The sequence below is a fragment of the Eptatretus burgeri genome, chromosome 1, assembly GCF_056783735.1.
Source record: "Eptatretus burgeri isolate ZD-2024b chromosome 1, Ebu_testis_v1, whole genome shotgun sequence".
NCBI lineage: Eukaryota > Metazoa > Chordata > Myxini > Myxiniformes > Myxinidae > Eptatretus > Eptatretus burgeri.
In genome coordinates this window covers 78956223-78976505 of record NC_140961.1, presented here as the reverse complement: position 1 = coordinate 78976505, position 20283 = coordinate 78956223, and the positions used below count along the sequence as shown (strand labels likewise).

At 49.9% G+C, this 20283-nt stretch overlaps 1 protein-coding gene across 6 annotated transcripts in view; it reads left to right on the top strand.

The window, feature by feature from the left end:
* TMEM183A (transmembrane protein 183A) overlaps positions 1-13255 on the top strand; it is a 94310-nt gene extending 81055 nt beyond the window's left edge. For all 6 annotated transcript variants that reach the window (XM_085889958.1, XM_085889991.1, XM_085889975.1 and 3 more), the window contains 2 exons: positions 12115-12273; positions 12831-13255. In XM_085889958.1, coding sequence (XP_085746084.1) covers positions 12115-12273; positions 12831-13007 — 336 coding nt within the window. In that variant the 3' untranslated portion in view covers positions 13008-13255. The remainder of the gene's footprint in view (positions 1-12114; positions 12274-12830) is intronic.
* The last annotated feature ends 7028 nt before the right edge of the window (positions 13256-20283 follow it).

Below are 20283 nucleotides of genomic sequence, written 5' to 3'. Positions count from 1 at the left end.
AACCTATCCTGTCACCTAGCCTACTCCCAACCCCTACGTTCCCTTCCCAGAGGGGAATAAGGGAGAGCTAACGTCCTGTGTTGAGGCCCACCGAAGCCTCAGAATGGCCTCCCCAGAGTTCGGCGATCTAACCCAAAGTGGGTCCAGCGGCCCACAACGACAGCGAGGGGATGGATGGTGCGGAGGGGTACATCTCCTAATCTACCCTAACCATTTAACTGTTAAACTACCCCGGGGCTTTCAACAAGCGCCTCTCGCTTAAACTATTGGTTCTAACAACCCAGATTCCCGTCGCCTGTGTTGGTGTCCTTACAATTTCGGGCCTCGCCCCCCAATTTTCTCTCCGTGCCCTCACACGGTCTCCTGGCTGGGACACGTGGCTCCCTTTGGCAGGCACGACCCTCTGCCGAATCTCCCGCTATGGCACCCCCGGGCACTACACTGCCTCCGAGCCTACCAGCTCCCTAACACCGGGGAGTGCCCCCCATGGCACCTCCCCTGAAACGCACACGTGGCAGGCCGACCTCCCGGGCCCCTTTCCGAGGGTCACCCGTGCCCACTGCACTGCCCACGCGGCTAATGGCGCCCCGGGCCCCCGCACCAAGCAGGCGCACCCGTGCCCACTACTCTATCCCGGCCCCCCATGGGCCCATGGCCTACCGCGGCCGACTAGCCTGGTGCCCGGGGTACCCACTCAGCGATACTCACCTTTCGCAGCCACGCTCCCAAGCCCGTCAACAGGGCTCCTGCACCCCTCCAAATGGGTCTCGAGCCTACTTTCCCACCAACAACAAAACAACCTCCATTTTTCAATTTGACTAACCCCCTAACTCACTTTACTCTGACCCCGGGGTCCCTTGGGCGGGAGTCACTCCTCCCCCCAATCACTCATCGCACCATGCATTCCCCATTCACTCCATACACACAGACCCGCTGGCCTCACTCACTCACCATGTACTCACCTCACAACTCACCAACTCTTCAACACACACACCGCTGAACTCTGCCATCCTCCTAACTACATCCCCTAACTAACTCGTGCTCCCACGTCGTCCCTTAAACTATAGCACGTTCCTTTTAACACTACGTAGCTAAGCTACGTCCCCGCTACACATCCACAAGTCTGTCACTGTCTCCTAACTCATTTTATTTCCCAACCTAAATCTCGCTACAATCCCTCTATCTAATCCATTCCACGGACTCCATGAGGACTTACCCCTGCCCCATGAAGTCGGTCTAACTAAGCTAACCCTTCCCCCTAACTAGTTTTCATCCTGTGCCCAGGGTAAGGGGGTCTTTCACCCCTTGCCCAGGAATCCTGTACACCCGAAAGTGAGGCTTGTTTTTCCCTTTTTTTTTTTTCATGCCCAGCACCTGCGCGGCAACTCAGAGCTCGCGCACTTTGCACCTGCCCGTGACGTCATGCAGCTGCACGTGTTCCTCGTCCCTCCTTGGACGGGACCATCCGGCAGAGATACCCCTCCTGCCGGATTCCAACCCCACGTGCAGCCATGACGTCACCGTGCGCATATAAAAAAAAACACAAGCCACACGTCTCGAGGGGTTTCCCACGCGAACACATGTGCTTTGCCCGTTGGAGCTGAACACACACGATCGCGTGGAGAACCCGTCCGGTCCAAATCCATTTACCTGCCTAAACTTTGTCCGTCCGCGGGATCGGCAAATCCACCGCGTGCGTTTCCGGACCGGGACTTCACTCTCGCAAGCGAGCACGTGGCGGTCTCGTGCGTTGCACAGCACGAACCGCGTGCTCACTGCTGGGTGAACCCGGCACGGTCCTCGAAACAACTACAGCCGCTACTCGGCTTTCTCTCCTCTGTCGCCGTCTCCGTCGCCATTCCACACACGCATACCTGCGTGTCACGACGCACACAGTCCACACCATCACATTCACACCGGGAGACGCGGCTGCGTGCTCCCGCATGCCAACCGACATCTCCCTCACATACCGCTCTCTCACACACACGGTCTCCCTGGCACACAGCGACCTTGCACACGGCCGTTCACTCACGCGTGCCTCACTACTCACACAAACCATACTACTCACACGTGGTGCTCCATTCACTCGCGCGGGGGCACTCACCCGCGGTGCCTCGCCCACACACGCGAGGGCACTCAACCGCTGTGCCTCATCCACACACCGTGCCTCACTCATACACGCGGGGGCACTCACCCGCGGTACCTCACTCATACACACGGCGACACTCACACACGCGGTCTCTTCCACACAACGTCCCTCACTCATACACGCGGGGGCACTCAACCGCGGTGCCTCATCCACACACGCGAGGGCACTCAACCGCTGTGCCTCATCCACACACCGTGCCTCATCCACACACGGTTCCTCACCCACACACGCGGGGGCACTAACCCGCGGTGCCTCATCCACACTGGCCGTTTCACTCACACACACGGCCTCTTCCACACACGGTGCCTCATCCACACACGGCGTGCTGGGAAGCACGTACTCCGGCACCATCGCCACCACACCAATCACACACGGGGTCGCTTCCACACACGGGGACGCACTCACACCTTGCACCACACACACAGGGACAACCATACTGGGGATTCGTGTCCCCACAAGGGTCTCCGGGGCCTCTATACCCCCCAAGCTCTCCGTGCACCCGTCCACAGCACCCGTCCCCTCAACCTCGCAAAACACGACCGAACTCACCTGGTCGTGACTCGCCTCAAGGGGGCATACTCCCTCCCCTCGTTCCTGGAGGAGGCCATCCAGCTGCTCACACCGGGTCCCTGCACGCTCCGCGAGCTCACCCCCATTATCCTCCACTACCTCCGTGTGTGTGTGTGCGTCACTTACCCCGTCCTCACCGTGTAGTCTTCCCTCTATTTTTTCTGTCTCCCGTGTCTCTGCCAACTCTTCACCCTTTACCTCCCTTGTCTCAACTATTATTTCCGTTGTCGTCACCTCGTGTCTCGTCTCACACGTTTTGGTCTCCCCATTTAATTTTTCCCTTTCGGTCATCGTCACGACCCTCGCCCAACACGTTCCACGAATTATTTTTTCACCCGCCTCCACCGCGGGCCTGTCAGCCGTTGCACCCCCTTCCAGCTCGTTTGTTCCGACACGTGGAGTCGCCATTTTAAGTTCCCTGCTCACGGCCTTCATGCCCGCCTGCAGGCTTCGGCCCATGTTCTGCGTCTCACCCCGTAGCTCTTTCATTTCTTCTTTCATGTTTGCTTCCATTCCGTTTATTTGCTTGTTCATTTCGTTTTTCATTTCATTTGTATTTGTATCCATCTTCTCGTTCATGCCTTTCATTTCGTTTTTCATTTCATTTGTGTTTGCATCCATTTTTTGTGTATTCGCATCCATCTTTTCGTTCATTGCCGCCAGCATGGCGCATAGCTGGGCCATGTTGGATGCACTCAGCTGAGCCGTTTCGGCAAGGGTTGGGGAAGGGTCTTGGTGGAGAGGGGGGGGGGAGGTGTCATACACTGCGGCCGCTGCCGCACCCACCTCGGGCCCTGGGTTCAGTTGGGCGAGTCCGTGTTCCTGCACAATCAACATTTCCTGCTCGGGGATTCCATCCTGGACCATGGACTCTACATTATTACACATATACATTTCTAATACCCCCGGCTCCCGCTCGCCTTGAGACGCCATCTTGCTTCTCGTGAAGGGTTAATTTGCTCGCTCGTAATTTGGAGGGAATCGGGGTCGCTTCTCTCACCCCTGGACCGATTCCCGTAAATTTAGCCGGAGACAGGAGAGCCCGTTTTCCTGTTCTCCGATACCAGTGCCGCGAGGAGGGCGATGAATTTGTATCGCACGACCTGACACCAGTGTTGCGGTCTTCGCGCCCGCCGGCGTGCGACGGCCACGTAACTCGAATCGCGGCACGTCGCCCACCGGACGGACAATCCAGTCGTGACCCTCTCGGACTAACGCCGGGAACCAGTCACGGGTGGACCTTTCGGTCTCACCGCGATCGAGCCAATCAGCCCCCGCGTGGGATAGGGTTGCTCGCCAAATTCGAACTACCTAAGTACCCACGCGGAGGGTAGACCGGGCGATCGCACCTCGCCGCAGGTCGACTTCGGACACGGGCCACTTAAGCGACCCGTTCCGTATTATCAGAATAACCGAGCGGTGTTATCGTCGACCTCGACGGTTCGATTAATTATCGGGCGTATTCAGCCCACTACCAACCCTTTACGTGAAGCAAGATGGGGATTCAATGGAGGAAAAAGACGAAGCGAAGCGGGAAACAGTTCAACAATAAAGCACATTTATTCTCGGCACACGGGAAGCACACAAATACAATTCCACCAAATGCACACAAAAAAGAAAACACAATTCCATTTACACAAAAAGCAAACATAAAAGTGAAAACACAGTGCAGAGCTAATACCGACTACCGAGCACACGGCAACACTTATACAATTCTACTTCACAGACGGCGCCGACAACACATACCCAAAACCAAGGAAAAGAAATACCCTCAAGAATGAGGTAGGCCTGGGGCCGAGACCTGGTCGGGCCTACCCGTCTGGTGATGAGACGCGGAGCGGCGATGGCCCCGCAACCCGCGGGCCTCGTGGACAGTGCCTGGCAGGGGGTGGGAACGGGGCCCCCTTGGTCGCACTATCTCAGCGCGGGGGGGAAACAGGAGGGGGTTGCTGATGCTCGGGGTATAGAGGATCTTTATTATGTGCGACGAGCGTCTCCACCTCGGCCAGGTCGCGCTGCCGGCCTCCCTCGGGCGCGCAGCTCCTTCACGACGCGAGCACCCCCTCGTCCGCCCTCGCCGCCTCTCCACAGCTCCGTCCCCTCCGTTCCGACTCCAACGCACACGACGAGCAGCTCCACCGCCCGCGAAGTCTTGACTCTCTGTCCGTTCTTGTTTGCGACTCCTCGTTCTCGTTCTGCTGACTCTCTCCTTACTGACTCTCTCGTTCCCGTTCTGCTGACTCTTTCGCTCCGACTTTTACGACCCCTTTGACTGACGAACACCGTCCTTTTATCCCCCGTAACTTCGCCTTTGAACCCCTGCCTTTGACCTTACAGGACGTTCCCCATTGGCCAGAGAAAAAGTGGGCGTGAAGGCTTTTTGAGCCACAAATTTGCATATATCGGTCGCCCTGGGGGCGGGCCAGTCGCCCCTCGCTCACCGATTGGACGGCAAAAAGTGGGCGTGTGTCGTTTTGGATCCGTTTTTGAAGCAGAAAATCCGTGATTTTGTACACGCTGTTCAACGTGCGCCCTACACGAGTCCAGCATCGGTGCCCATGAGTGGCGCGAGATGACGGTGATGCGACGGTGGCGAGTTGTGACGGTAAAGGTCGTGGCGGTTGTGGTGAAGCGGTGTTGTGGTTGGTGGTTGATGTTGTGGTTGTGGTGATGGCGATCGGTCCAAAATAAAGATAGTAAAAGAAAAACGGCTATCCTGAAGAGTCGCAGCTCGCATAAATGACATGTATTCCCACTAGACAACGGGTTCGGGCCTAACTACACATGTACTTACCGAGATACCTCACCTAAGGGACCTGAATGGTGGTTTGCGAATCTGGTAACCACAACAATATATATATATATATATATATATATATATATATATATATATATATATATATATATATATATATATATATATATATATATATATATATATATATATACACACACATACATACATAAGGAAATACATTGTTGTGGATCTCCACCACGCCGACGTGCGGGCGACCGCTTTTAGCTAATTCGCGGCCGCACGTGCCCACCGACCGTGGCAATCCTAGTCGCAGCTTTCGGACCAATGCCGAAATCCAGCTACGGGTGTGCTTTTAAGCACACCACAACCTTGTCAATACTCGACCCGTGCTACAGGGTCCGATCGCCGAATGGTCGATTTACCTAATTATTCGCGTGGGCAGACTACCGAGAGATTGTACCTCAACGAGAACTGCTTGGAAACGAGCTGCTTAAGCAGCTCGCTCCGTTTGCGATTTGCCGAGCGGTGTCTTATCGCCAAGCCCCGTTGGACCCGATTAGCTTTTCGGTATTAACAACCAGCTATTTATTCTAAACGCAATTTAGGCAACTCGATGGAGGGAAAGGACGCAACGAGCAGGTGAATATTCAACAATGACATTTATTTGTCACATATGCAGTCAATGAAGCAATGCAGATATGCAATGCAATGAATGCAACGAATGGGGGTAGGGACAAGACACGAGCAAACCAAAGACCTGCAGCCATGATGTACATTGTGTACATCATAAATAGATGTACATTGTGTACAGCCATGATGTACATCATAAATAGATATTTATGATGTACACAATTACTTAGCGGACATGGCGCCACAACTTTCATACAAAGAAAACCCTAGGAAAGGAAAGGGCAAACAGGACCCATAGGCCTTTAATGTTCGCCGAGCTGGGGAGACCGAAGGAGTTCCGTGAGACTGTGCTGGTTACCTGCCACCCTTGTGGTGACTCGCTGGGCGACCCTCGATGTTCCGTCAACACGGCAGTTGGTGCAACCGCGACTCGGTTGGCCCAGGCCCCGCCGTGTGGCCTGGTGGATCGGGCCTAGCCGACAACGCCTCAGAGGAACGAACGGGCCTTTGATCTTTTAAGAGTTGATGCAATTTTCCGAGACCGCCCGTTCCTCAGCGTTTGCTCGGACCGTTCTGTCGCTGGCTGGCGCCTCCTCTCCGGCTGTCTCCACTGACCCACAGTTCGGCATGGTACTGCAGGCTTGGCTGCGCTAAAGGCTTCGCTGCGCTCTGACGACCCCGACTGCCCTCCACTGGACTCAAACCTTGGCGCTCTCCACTCCAGCTCGACTCCAGACAGACTGCTCGCTTGGCGTTCCAGCGTGCCTTTTTATGGGGTCCGGGGGTGAGTTTGATCTTCCACCTTCAACCTTTCACCCCCCGCTGACTCCGCCCCTTTTGTCATTTTGATCCGATCTCATCGTGAAACCCGAACGTGCGCGGACGTTGTAGGAATCATCCTTACCACGCGGACGTTGTGGAAATCATCGGCTCCCGCCCCAACGAGGGAGTCCCCGCGTCTGTCGCGGAGATACTGTTCGTTGGGATTCGCCGTGGCTGGCGAAAAGATGGCGGCGCAATGGAGATGAAGGTGAGGCGATGTTGTTCGTTTGTGGAGATGTTGTTGAGGTTGCGAGGAGATGTGGTTGGCGCTGTGGTGGGGATGGCGTGGTTGTTGAGATGCGGTTGTTCAAAAATAACGATAGCAAAAGAATAATACTACTTCAAAGATCACAGCCCTGTTACACGAATAAAATCCCTTTCGACATCGGTGGGGAAATCTAATCTGAACACACACTTATCGACATAACTGATCTCTGGGAAACCTGAATGGTGTTCTGTGAATTTACACAACCGTAACAATATATATATATATATATATATATATATATATATATATATATATATATATATATGTATGTATGTATATGTATATGTATGTATGTATATATATATATATGTATATATATATGTATGTATGTATATATATATATATATGTATATATATATATATATGTATATATGTATGTATATGTATATATGTATGTATGTATATGTATATATATATGTATGTATGTATATATATATGTATATATATGTATATATGTATGTATATGTATGTATATATGTATGTATGTATGTATATATATATATATGTATGTATGTATATATATATATATGTATGTATATATATATATATATATATATATATATATATATATATATATATATATATATATATATATATATATATATATATATATATATATATATATATATATATATATATATATATATATATATATATATATATATATATATATATATATATATATATATATATATATATATATATATATATATATATATATATATATATATGTATATGTATATATATATATATATATATATATGCCCCGGGGATAGTTTAAAGTGTAATAAATGCTAGGATAGATAGGAAATGTACTCCTTCGCACCATCCATCCCTTCGCTCTCTGTAGGCTGCTGGACTCGCTTTGAGAAGATTTCTGAAATCTGAGGAGGTTGTTCTGAGGCTTTGTTGGGCCTCGAGACAGAAAACTAGTCTCTCCCTTTTTCCCCTCAAAAAAGGATCACAGCGGTTGGGAGTAAACGGACAGGATAGGTTAGCTGAACAAGGACAGTAGGAGGGTTAGGGACCAGCAATTATAAAGAAAAATATATAAAATAATAATAAAATAAAAAAGGGGCTAAATTTTGTTGCTTTCTTGTTGCAAACTAAGGGAGTGGGTATGGACAAAGACAGGCAAAGGCGATAGGTTGGGGGGAGACAGTAGGGTAGGTCCGAGCCCGTTTCTGGACCGGCCGGCACCACCGCACTCCCTCTACACAATGTCACGGACCAGAATAGAGGCCGGCCAGCTTCATATGCCGGCCTGTTGTGCTACAGTTGCTGGTCTGCATTTGCCAAGCCTTGCCTTGACCCCATGCCTGCTGCCCTTGTTGCATTTGCCCCTGTGTCACCATCTCACCATGTGCGCCAGGACCATCTCCAGTGTTTTGTAAGGACTGCCCTGCAGGCAGCCACACAATGGGGACTGCGTTTGCGCAACCCATGCATCCATTTTTTGTGTTCATTCCTGCACTAATGACTTTTTCTTCCTTTCACAGATCACAGGTCCTGGGCCATGGTTAGTGTAAATATTAGAAAATGTAAATAGGTTTTGCAATCCACCTGTTGTTTGTGTTTGCGCTGGCAATTTAGTTAAGTTGTCTGTGTGAGTCTGTTAGTTTAGTTACGTAGCGCACTAGGTTATTTATTTTTGGGACATGTATACAAATGCCACACTCAGGGATCCCTAGGTAAAACGTACTGGGGGAAAAACTTACACATGCATGCCACACGAAAATTTGACTCGAGACGAGTCTGTAAAAAGGGGAGGGGGTAGTGTTACGAATCTGGAAGTCTTTTTGCACACAGACAGCCAGAGTCCCCTTAGTTCAGTTATTTTGCTAAGTATGTGTTTATAGTCAGGGTCCTGTCCTTCTGTCTAATGGGAATTACATGTGTGCGCTACGAGTTATTTTTTTTTGTTTGGTTTTTACAACAACTACTACTACATCCCCTACAACAACGCCACCTTCCCTCACTCGACCCAGTCGCCATTGCCCACGTGTTTTTGGCTCAAGGCGTGGGATCGAGGCCTTTTGGCTCAAGGCCTCCGTCGCTTCAAATCAAGGCTCCGCCCAAAGGAAGGGCATAGACCTTTTCCTCCATCCAATGAGCGAAGTGCGAGCATAACACGCATGCCCCAGCCAATCGGGAGGTGACCACGAGTCGTCCGACAACCCCTCGTCCAATCAGGTGGCGAGGGGAAGAGACCCCTCCCACCTCAGAAGGGTAGAGTGGTTATCTGGACCAGTGTTCGGCAGAGAGGAGATCGTGGCGATTGACTAGCAGTCTGTCGTCGTGGCTGAGTGGTTGTCGACGAGGGCTTTGCAGATGGTCGTAGTCGTGGTTGGAGCGGTCTGTTGTCCTTTGGAGGGCAAGTCTGGTGACCGAGCAGCCAGGGTCGTGGGCCGTGGACTTCGGGTTGTGGGTTCGAGTCCCACCGTGGTGGTTCGAGTCGGTGTGACCGCACGAGGCGAAGCAGGTACCCCGGCACTGGCTCTACCAAATAGACTCACGGGGTCCAGTTTCGTGTGTGTGTGTGTGTGTGTGTGTGTGTGTGTGTGTGTGTGTGTGTGTGTGTGTGTGTGTGTGTGTGTGTGCGTGCGTGCGTGCGTGCGTGCGTGCGTGCGTGCGTGCGTGCGTGCGTGCCCGTGGGGCCCGTCTTTAAGTCGGATTGTTAAGTGCTTTTGCTCATTGTACATTGCCTGCTTTTATTCGTGATAACTCTGCTCCGTGTTCCCCTCCCCAATTATTCTTTGTAAAATAAACCCGTTAAATGTACCAGCTCGTTTTCTGTGCTTTCTCCCATTGGCCTAGCATGGTACGTATTGAGAATTAGTGAAGCCGTTCATGCCGTAAATTGTTAATTTGGTCCGGCGCGACTTTGGTAGCTTCCGCTCGGTTACGTGGGATCCGAGTCTGTGATAGCGACTCGGTTCGGACAAAGTCGGTCGAGGGTGTGGTTTTCCCCGGTAGTTGGATGACGTGGGTACTTAGGTATATTGAAATTAGGCAATTAACCCTACCCCACGCCGTCAAAATATTGGCGACTACCGTCCACTAAGGGACCTGTGACCTTTCGGAGTTGTCCGAGAGTCACGACCTAAATTCCGGGTGTTCGGTGGGAGACTGCTCTACTGCTCCACCTAGTGGTCGTCTATCGCCACCGAACCCCGGCCCACAACTGTATCACGTTATAAGAAACCGAGATGATACCAACTGTGATCACCGAAGGGCCGTTTGTATCGCCAAAATAGAGTTCAAACTTGGGAGACCTTACCTCCCACGCAGCCCTTCTCGAGTGAGGGCACCAGTGGTTCTTGTTTGTCACGATGTAGTTCTGATATTTCTGTCTCTGTACCTGCTCCAATCAGGTGATCACTCACTGACCATTCTGATGGTGTCGCGCCTACTACTCGGTGTGCATGAAGGACTGTAGTCTCTCCCACTAGATGTGTTCCACAGTGTATCTCATCCAACCAATTGTACAACTATCCGCTCTGGCAGAATGGTGAAACCCCCGACTCGTTTTGAACCATGAAGTTTTTTTTTTGGCGATTATTCCTGTGTATTTTTTTTTATTTTTTGGAAGGATGGAGATGTAATATGTATGCTTCGGATGCGATGTAGAGGATCTTTATGTGGTGGACACAGAAGTGGGGTTGTCAATTCCAGTTTGGTGAACGAACAGAGCCGAACCCTGTGTACAGGGCAGCTATAATAAACGTATCGGATCGTTTGCAATCCTTGTCCTCGATCATCACAAACATCAATACATGACAGTGTGGACGTAAGAGAGAGAGGCTCAAAGCTAATAGTCCCGAGGAAGAATTGAGAGAGGACTAAGGTAGTTTTGGGCTTTGGCACATTGTGAGGAGAGAAGATGAGTCTGTCAAGAAAGTTACAAGTTCAGTAGTTGAGGGGCTATCATTGGTGATAGCAAGAGGAGTGACCAAAAAAATCATTAAATAAAAAAACCTGGAAGGATGCGATCAGTCGAGACTTGCAGTTGTTGGGGTTGTTAATGGAGGATGCTATCGACAGGACTAAGTGGAGAGGGGCCATCATCCAACTAATCCCCTAATATGAGAAAATTGTCATTTAACTTATAATGGTAGTAACAGTAACAACTACAATTAGATGCACTCGGAAGAGCGCATACCTCTGCCATGCTGAACAGTTTACGTTTTGTATCCCGGATCTGCAATCTGGACCTTAACCGGATAAGCCGGATCTGCGTCTGGACCTTAACCAAAATTGAATCGGCTTGTTTGTGTCACCTTATCAACTCATCCACCAACTTTTGTCACGATCCATCCACAGCTTTTTGAAATATAATGCCATATGCCGTTTTTGGCACCATTCCTCAATGGTGAAGAATCACTTAAAGATTAAAACCTCATATCCGGATACAGATGTTCAGAAAATTGAATCGATTCGTCCATGTCGCACACCAACCTGTTCACCAAGTTCCATCTGAATCAATTCATACCTTTTTTGAGATATGGTGCTGTACATCATTTTGCGTTCTTTCACTCAATGGTGAAGAATCACTGAAAAAAAATTCGGATCTGGATCTTTATCTTCACTAAAATATAATCCATTCGTCCTTGTCACACACCCAACCTGTCCACCAAGTTTCGTCCAAATCCGTCCAAGTTTTTAAGATTTCCAGCTCACAGACAAACAGATAGGGGTGAAAACATAACATCTGTCGATCTTCGGTGGTCAACTCCTCAAGTGGCCAAAATGGGTTTTTTTCTTGCTGGTATTCTGTACTTTCTATTCTGTTGGGTTTTATCAAACAAATCTGTTTTTCAGCATTGCCCAAACTAGTAGTTCTTCTTCAGATCCAGGGTTGGTGCTTTTTAATCAATTTGTTTTTCCCATTGCTCTTGGGTGGAATGTGTTTGGCAGTGTTTGCGGCGCAAGAGCAGCTCCCAACGTTGCTTGCCGACGCTTCCTGTGCAGTACCGTGAAGTAAACAAGAACCCTGAGCAGGATTGCTGTGTGCTGCGCCTTACCACACCCTCGTACTCCTTCATGCCAGCCATAATGGGCATGACGTTGGCACAGGTGAGGGCCGCTGGCAACAGGTTGGCACAGTACGTTATTTGTGCATTGTGTGCAAGGATAGGAAAGTAAATTTGCCGTCGAGGTATGGATGCATGCAGTCTCTGGAAGGATGGAATAACTAGGTGTCTCAGGATAAATGTTCTGGGATATTGGAGATGGGTTGTTTCAAAAGGGTGGCAATACATTGAGAGGTTCACAGTGGATTTTAAAAGTTACATCAACAGGAGTAGAGGAAACAAATATTTAACCCTTCACATTTGTTTTCTGCTATTGAGTACATCAGTGGCAACTGCAAGGAATAAAAAAGAGAAAATTTTAACCAAAAGAGCATACAACAGGGCATGGCATTTAGTGTGTGGGGGAGGGGGGGGGGAGCAGAGCAGTGTGCGGAACTCGGCTATCACCTGGAAATGAGAGCATTGCGAGAATCGGAGAATTTAACTTTTAAAAATTAAACTTCAACTGTGTAAACCTTTTATCCAAGCAAAGCATTCCAACGTTTTTGCAATTGGGTGATTTGAGGTTTACTGTTTTTGTGCGTGCGTGCATGTGTACAGCTCTCGCTGAGCATCAGTTCAGACATGCGGCACGAGCATGCCAAGCTGTTGTTCCAGGATGCTCCGGTGCAACCAGGTCGGCGTGTGCGTTCTGCACCTGTGAGCCTTGTTGTGTTGGATCCGGTGCTCAGTGTGCGTGTGCTCCATTGGTGGCACCCACAGTACCCCTGCCTTTGAGCCAGCCTTGAACGCCCAGTGGCCAATCCCATTATTGAACTAGTAACCAGGCTCCTCATGCTGGTCATGCCCAGTCCATCCTGTGGCGCTGGATTATACCACGTTTTCTTGGGAATGGCTTGCTATTGCCCCACACCTTTTTGTCAAGGTGTGAAAACCTGATACGGGTTTAATATGTATATATTGTTGCAAAGATTATCACATTGAAAACATTCGTCAGATTTAAAGCTTTAAAACAAGAATTGGAAGCTGTTTTGTGATTGTCAATTTTTGTTTTCGACTCGATCAAGTCACTGCACAACGACATTATCCTTTATCTCAAAAAATTGAAGAAACGATTTGATTGACTTTTCCTTCTCACCTTAGCAATCTTGCAGTCAATAACATAGCCAAAGAAACTTTAAGTTGTTACAGAAAGATCCGGAAACACTTTTAGATCTTTCACTAAGCACCTCATCTACACTATGAAAGGCAAGCATCTGTCGGTCTGTGTGTAACATACTGTTCCACCCAGTGGTTCGACAGTTCGCTTGACCACCCACAATTTCAACCTGAAAAATCTCATGGCCACCGTGGTTGTGCTTACTGCTGTGCGAAGCCAGACATCTTCAGAGCTGTCCTATTCACAATCGCCATGCCCTCCTTACAAGTTTTCCCTTCAGTGTCAAATGACCAAAGCGACAGTTAAAAGGATTTTGAGCTGATGGGCGTCACAGGCCTTGTGAATATAGGCCATAGTGATCGAGGCAATGGTCTGTTGTCCACACCATCCAAATAACTATGCATCATTCTCTTAAGCAGGGCTTTTTCCTGTGGAGGTCACACAGGTCCTTTCCATTATTTTCAACTATTTTCTCTTCAACAATTTTACCAGGGACCATATTATTATTTTGTGTGCAACTTGTGGCTGCTGGTTGCATCATTGCTAGAAGCGTGGCTGTGCCGCTAATGCAGTGCGCCCAGTTTACAGTTGGCTGGTACTCATTTTGCCGACCTCGGAAGGATGACTGGCTGAATCAACCCACCTGCTGTTATTTAATGGAAAAACAGGGACTCAAACTCAGGACTCGAAGATCTTAAGCAAGCCACTCCAACTGTTAAGCCAACACCAGGTTTATCAAGGACCATAAAACCCACATCATTATAAAGGTGTTTGAGAACTTCTGATAATCTCGTAACATTGTGAAAAACAACATCCGTCATTTACTTTTAACGATGTGTATATATGCATCAGGAAGATCATTGGTTTTGGGTCATTTATTGGCACAATTAGCCCACTCATGGTCACTTGAGACTTGCAATGTCATGGAATTTGCGTATATCTCCCGGGTTTCTGTGAAGTCGGTGATAGCATGATTGGGCAGGGGAGAATGTTAAATATTCCGCTGTTTTGATGTTTGAATGCCCATTTGCTTTTGTGAGGGGAGGACGGAGTTGAGGTTGGAGTTGAGGGAGAGGTCAAGGTCGATGTTTTGGGGCTGGGGCTGAGAACTTTTGTTGTGGAAAGGGGGGGGGGGGGTTGTGGAAGGGTTGCAGAGTTATGGTGGGGAGGGGATGGTTAGGACTTGAGGTTTAGGGGTGGGGTATAGAACAGAGTTGGGGGTGAGGTGGGAGGTGAAGACTTTGTGGGGGGGCTTGAAGTCCTGGGGTGGGGGGTTACACATTAGGGTTAGGAAAGGGAGGGTGATAACATGGGGTTTGGGAGTGTGGTGGGGGGGGTTGATGACGGGGTTTGGCAGTGTGGGGGGGGGGAGTTGAGAATTTGATCACATTTTACATTGGGCAGATGTTTGACGGGTTCCTGCTGGTTTCTTTGAAACAGAAGAGGAATCTGAAATTCCCAAGATAAAGGGCCATTGCCAACTGACATCCAACTAGGTACTTTCAAGTGTTCACAGAAGCAACGCAATGTACACTACCATCAAAACTACTACAGTACCTCTATTTCAGGACCTGAAATCTGTTAAGGTCACAGACAACTTTGATTGCACATCCAACATTATATACACTACCAACTGCATTACCTGTAACAAACTACATCGGGTACTTCGACTGGGTGATATTTTCTGTAAACACCTATAGGATACAAGAACCCACAGCACAGGTGTTTCCAAACCAAATAGCTCATCACTTTGATCTTCCCAGGAGTCCACCCAACAGGTAACTATTTCTCTGAATTTGGCCGCCACCGATACCCGTAAGCTGAAAGAACTCAATTTTATTTTTAAACTGGGTGCAATAGTCAACAAAAGTTTTTTTTTTATTATTATTTTTTTTTATTTCAGTTTCTTATTTCAACTGTTGTTTTTTTCTTATTTTACAACTTCCCAACCTTTCCCCAGTTTCTTTATTACCTCAACCGCCGAAGATTGAAGGATGGTATGCTTTCACCCCCGTCTGTCAGCAGGATATCTCAAAAAGTTAAGGACGGATTCGGACGAAACTTTGTGAACAGGTTTGGTGTGTGACGAGGACAAATTGATTAGATTTTAGTGAAGATCCAGATGCAGATCTGGCCTATGTGTGGGATACAAAATGTAAACTGTTCAGCCTGACACAGGTATGCATGCTCTCGACCAAGTGCCTTTCCAGTTCATCCCTGTGTTCTTCCTCAAAAATTACCATTGTATGGGGAGAGGCCAATTGGTACATTACTGCTGCTACACCTTATTCACAATACCCCTCCATCGCTCTAGATCTCCAGCTATTTATCTCCACTCTGCACCGACCTTCACCTATCTGGCATCCCTCTTCACAGTCTTCCCATTTTAACCATGGTCTTCCCCTCCTCCCTCCACATTTCCACGTGTCTGCTATTTGGTAGTCAATCTTTCTTCAGCCACACCAAGTGCTCAGCCCACTTCAGCCAGTTTTTTTTTTTTTTTTTTTGCTAATCTGCTCACTTATCGCCTTCCTTCGTTTGTCCACCTTCCTTCTATCCACCCTCTTTCGTCTCACAATCCTCCTGACCCAGTTGTTCTTGCAGACTTGCAGCCACCACCATTGTTGCTGCTCTGTAAATGCCACCATTTACAGACCGTATAGGTATGCCGGTGTTACACATGAGCTCAGCCCTTTCCTTTTAAGCTACCTATAGTTCCTTGTCCACTAACACCCCCTCCCTGCATCCGCACCTACTTGTATCCTCTTCCACACCTCTGCCACTGAATGACTACTGTTCCATCCAGGTACACAAAACTATTCCCCTGCCCAATTTCCTTCCCCTCTTGACCTGATGTTTATTTCTTTTCTCTGCTGTCTGACCGACATAACCTCTGTCTTCTTCAGGTCCATCCTCAGTCCATGCTTTTTGAACACTCCTGCCACTCCCCACCCCCCCCCCCCCCCCGCACTCCCACTTTTTAAATTTTTTTAATGGAGCTCACCTTCACAAGGCGAAATACCAGTCGAGGTGGAGGCTACACAAGGAAAGTGTGACAGAGAGGACAGAATAAATTTGTTAACATTCCTCTTGAATCGTGGGAGGTTATATGATGAGGGAAAGCATGACAAAAACGTTCAAAAACGTCCTACAGCGTTTGCCTTTCCTGTTTCCTCTCCACTATTATCACCAGATTGTCTTTTTACAATGTCTATTATTATGGTGATAAGCTGAATAGCAGGAAAAAAAACATTAATGGGCTGAGTGTGCTTCCCTGCATCAAACCAATAATGCTCACTCGGAACTCGTCCGACATCCCGGGTCCAAACACTATTCCTTTTGTTCCCTCATCGACCCGGGAACATGTCACACACATGAAATACATACTGTTACGGTTGTGGAAATTTGCAATACACCAGAAAGGTCCTCAGGTGAGATGTATCGATAAGTTCATGTGCAGTTAGCCCACACCCGTTGTATAGAGGGAATATGTGTGATTCATTCGGGCTGCGACACTTTGAGTTAGCCATTTTTCTTTTCTCTATCGTTATTTTGGATCCAACAACCTCAAACCAACCAACGACAACGGCAAAAAAGAAACCTGCGCTAGTGCGCGGGTTTGCGCACCCCTCTGCGGTGCCAAGGCTGGCACGGGAAGGGGGGCAGGGCAGCTCCCTCCCCATTGGTGGAGGCCCGGCGTGAGGCGGTCGGAGTGGGGGCACGCCCCCCTTCGAGAGCCTTCTGGAAACACCTCGAAGGGAGGTGGAGCCGCGAACGGGGCGGAGCACCGCGCGGTAAAGGGCGGAGCCCCGCCTTACAAAAGGAAACCGGACGTGAGGCCCACCCTCTCTGATCGTGGCTCATGTTGGCTGTTGCTCTCTCCGAAAAAGGCACCAGCTCTTTCTCCAAAAAGGCTTGATCTCTCTCGCTCTCTCTCCAAAAAGGCTCGGTCTCTCTCCTTGGGTCTCGCTCTCCAAAGCGCTCCCTTCCTCCTCTCTCGTTCCCGCGTTCATGGCCCGGCGCGGCCTGTTGGTGGAGACGCGGACGGGAGGCGCCGCAGTGCGGCCTGTGGTGGACCTGCGCATCCGGACGAGGGGTGCCGGAGAGGGTTCGCCGGCCACGTGGGAGGCCAGAACCAGGCGCGACCGCGCTGACGGTAGTAGGAGAGGAGGACTCGACGGTCCATGAGGGAAGTCACTTCTTTTATTTTCTTTTCAGGCTTTTGTATGTGTGTTTGTGGCGCCAGTCCGACAAGTAAAACCTGTACAAGTGACTGTGCTGTAAATAATTGCCTTTTATTTGGTCGTAGTGCTTTCCTTTGTTCCTATTTGCCTGCTTTTGTTCCTATTTGCCTGCTTTTGTTCCTATTTGCCTGCTTACGTGTGTGAAATAAAGTGCTTGCTTGTTGAACTGTTCCCCCGTTTCGCTTCGTCCTTTCCTTTGTTGAATCTCCATCTTGCATCACGTAAGGGATTGATAGTGGGTTTAAAACACCCGATAGCCAATCTGAACCGTCAAGGTCGATGATAACTCCGCTCGGTTACCCCTGTAGCACGGAACGAGCCGCTTAAGCTGTTCGTGTCCGGATTCGACCTGTGGTGTGGTACAACCCCTCGATAGGTTACCCGTGCGAGTACTTAGGTATATCGACTTTCGGCGATTCACCCTATTTCTCGCGGGTAGAATGCGGACTGGGTTGTGGTGAGGTTAAACCCCCACCCGTAACTAGCTCCTTGGCGATAGTTCCAAGAGGATCACGACTGAATTGTCCGTTCCGGTGGGCGACGCGTCGCGATTCGAGTTACGTGGCCGATCGCACGCCGGGCGGGCCAGAATTCGTAACAATACTTTCCAGCATCCCAACTGCTGCTTCCATCACACCCATCCATCTGTGTCACCATGACCATCTCTCTTGGGACCATGTCATAAGTCTTCTCCAAGTCCACAAATCCCAGTGCCATCCCCAACTTCTTCTCTACCAACTTTCTCAGAGTAAACGTCCCATCTGTTCTCTCATCTATTGTTGCTGAACCCCTGTTCTTCACCCATCTCCTCCTCCACACTCTTCCATATCCTCACCCCCAGAATCCTCTCTGGTAGCTTCATAACATGACTTGGAAGCATGGTGCCTCGGTACTGTGGTGTCCAAGGTGCAGCAGAACATGGAGGGCGAGAGCGTAGCAGTAACTCCGCTTTATTGCGCATCCGAATGTACATCACTGCCACCCCTAGCGGGCGAGTCATGATATACGAAAACCCAATCACGTGATACAGCACACTCCTACCCTCGTAAAATGACAATTCTAATGATGAAATGACAATTATAACATGACCATACGAAACCAATCAACATCCTCCAAGTACCGCGGCCGTCTCCTGACCTGCCTCGGATGGGCAGCAACACCAGACGGCCCAGGCTCAGATGCCTCCCGGCTTGGTCGAGGTGACACCCTCGCCCGACTCACCCCATCCGCAACAACAACCGCCCCGGCCGACAAACTTGCTCGTCGTCCTCGGGCAGGACTGAATCAGGTGAACACCCTGCGGGCGTCGGCACGTCCGGCCCTGGCGATACAACGTCTGGCCACGGCGACATTACAGGCGGGGGTCCAACATCGCTCGGCACGGGGGGGGGGGGGTGACGCTGAACAGTGATCATGCGTTTGATCCACATGCCGCTTCCACACCTCCTCGCCATCAGTCCGCACCATGCAATTCGCCGGCCCCAGTACCACAGAGACCACAGCCGGCACCCATTTGGACCCGTGGAAATAATCACGCACCATTATCCGCTGTCCCACATCAAAACCGCGCAGCAGCGTCGGGCGCGACACCCCCCCATTCACCGACCCTCCAGGTCGCAGCAAATCCAGCCTGGACCGCAATGCCCGTCCATAGAGACGAATGGCAGGAGAATCGCCGGTGACAGGATGAATAGCGTTCCTGTATTGGAGCAAAAAGACATCGACCACCGTCTGCACAGGTGCAACACCCCCCTGCGCAAAGCCCGTTTCAACATTTTAACAAACGACTCCGCCTGCCCATTCGTTGCAGGATGATACGGTGGACACTTAGATGTCGAATACCATTTTGACGCATAAACTCATCAAATACACCTGCGATGAACTGCGGACCGTTATCATAGACCAGAACCTCGGGTAACCCTTTATTAGCAAAGATCGTCCGCAGTTTTTCTACTGTCACGTTCGCTGATGTATGCTGCATTACCACAACCTCTGGCCATTTAGAGAATGCATCGATCACAATCAAAAACATTTTGCCATTAACCGGCCCCGCAAAATCCACATGGACCCTCTGCCAGGCCCTCTCTGGGGTAGGCCATAGTCCTGATGCTTGACGCGGGTTATCAGCATCTGTTTGACACGTGGTGCAACGCTTAACCAACTGCCCAATGTCTTTGTCCAACCCCGGCCACCACAACAGGCTACGAGCAAGACTCTTGGTCTTCACGACGCCAAGGTGACTGACATGCAGCTCTTCCAAACACCGCTGCCTGAACTTCGGTGGAATCACCGCCCTCATTCCCCACATAACGCACCGTTGGACCAACGACAGCTCCGATGCGCGCGACGCGAAAGGCTGAAATGCCGGCGTTGAAGGTAGATCGCTCCAATTCCCCGTAGAAATCGCCTGGACGACACGGGCGAGCACTGGATCATGAGCCGATTCCACCGCGACCTGTTTGGCCTTGATCGGCCCGCTTTGGACCTGGCCCAGCGCGAACACATCAACCTGGTCGGCCGACTCAGATGCAGCTGGACCCTCCGCGCAAGGCAAGCGCGAGAGCCCGTCGCAGTTAGCATGCTTTTCGGTGCTCCGGAACTGAATATCGTAATTGTACGCAGCAAGAAACAGACACCACCGCTGTATCCG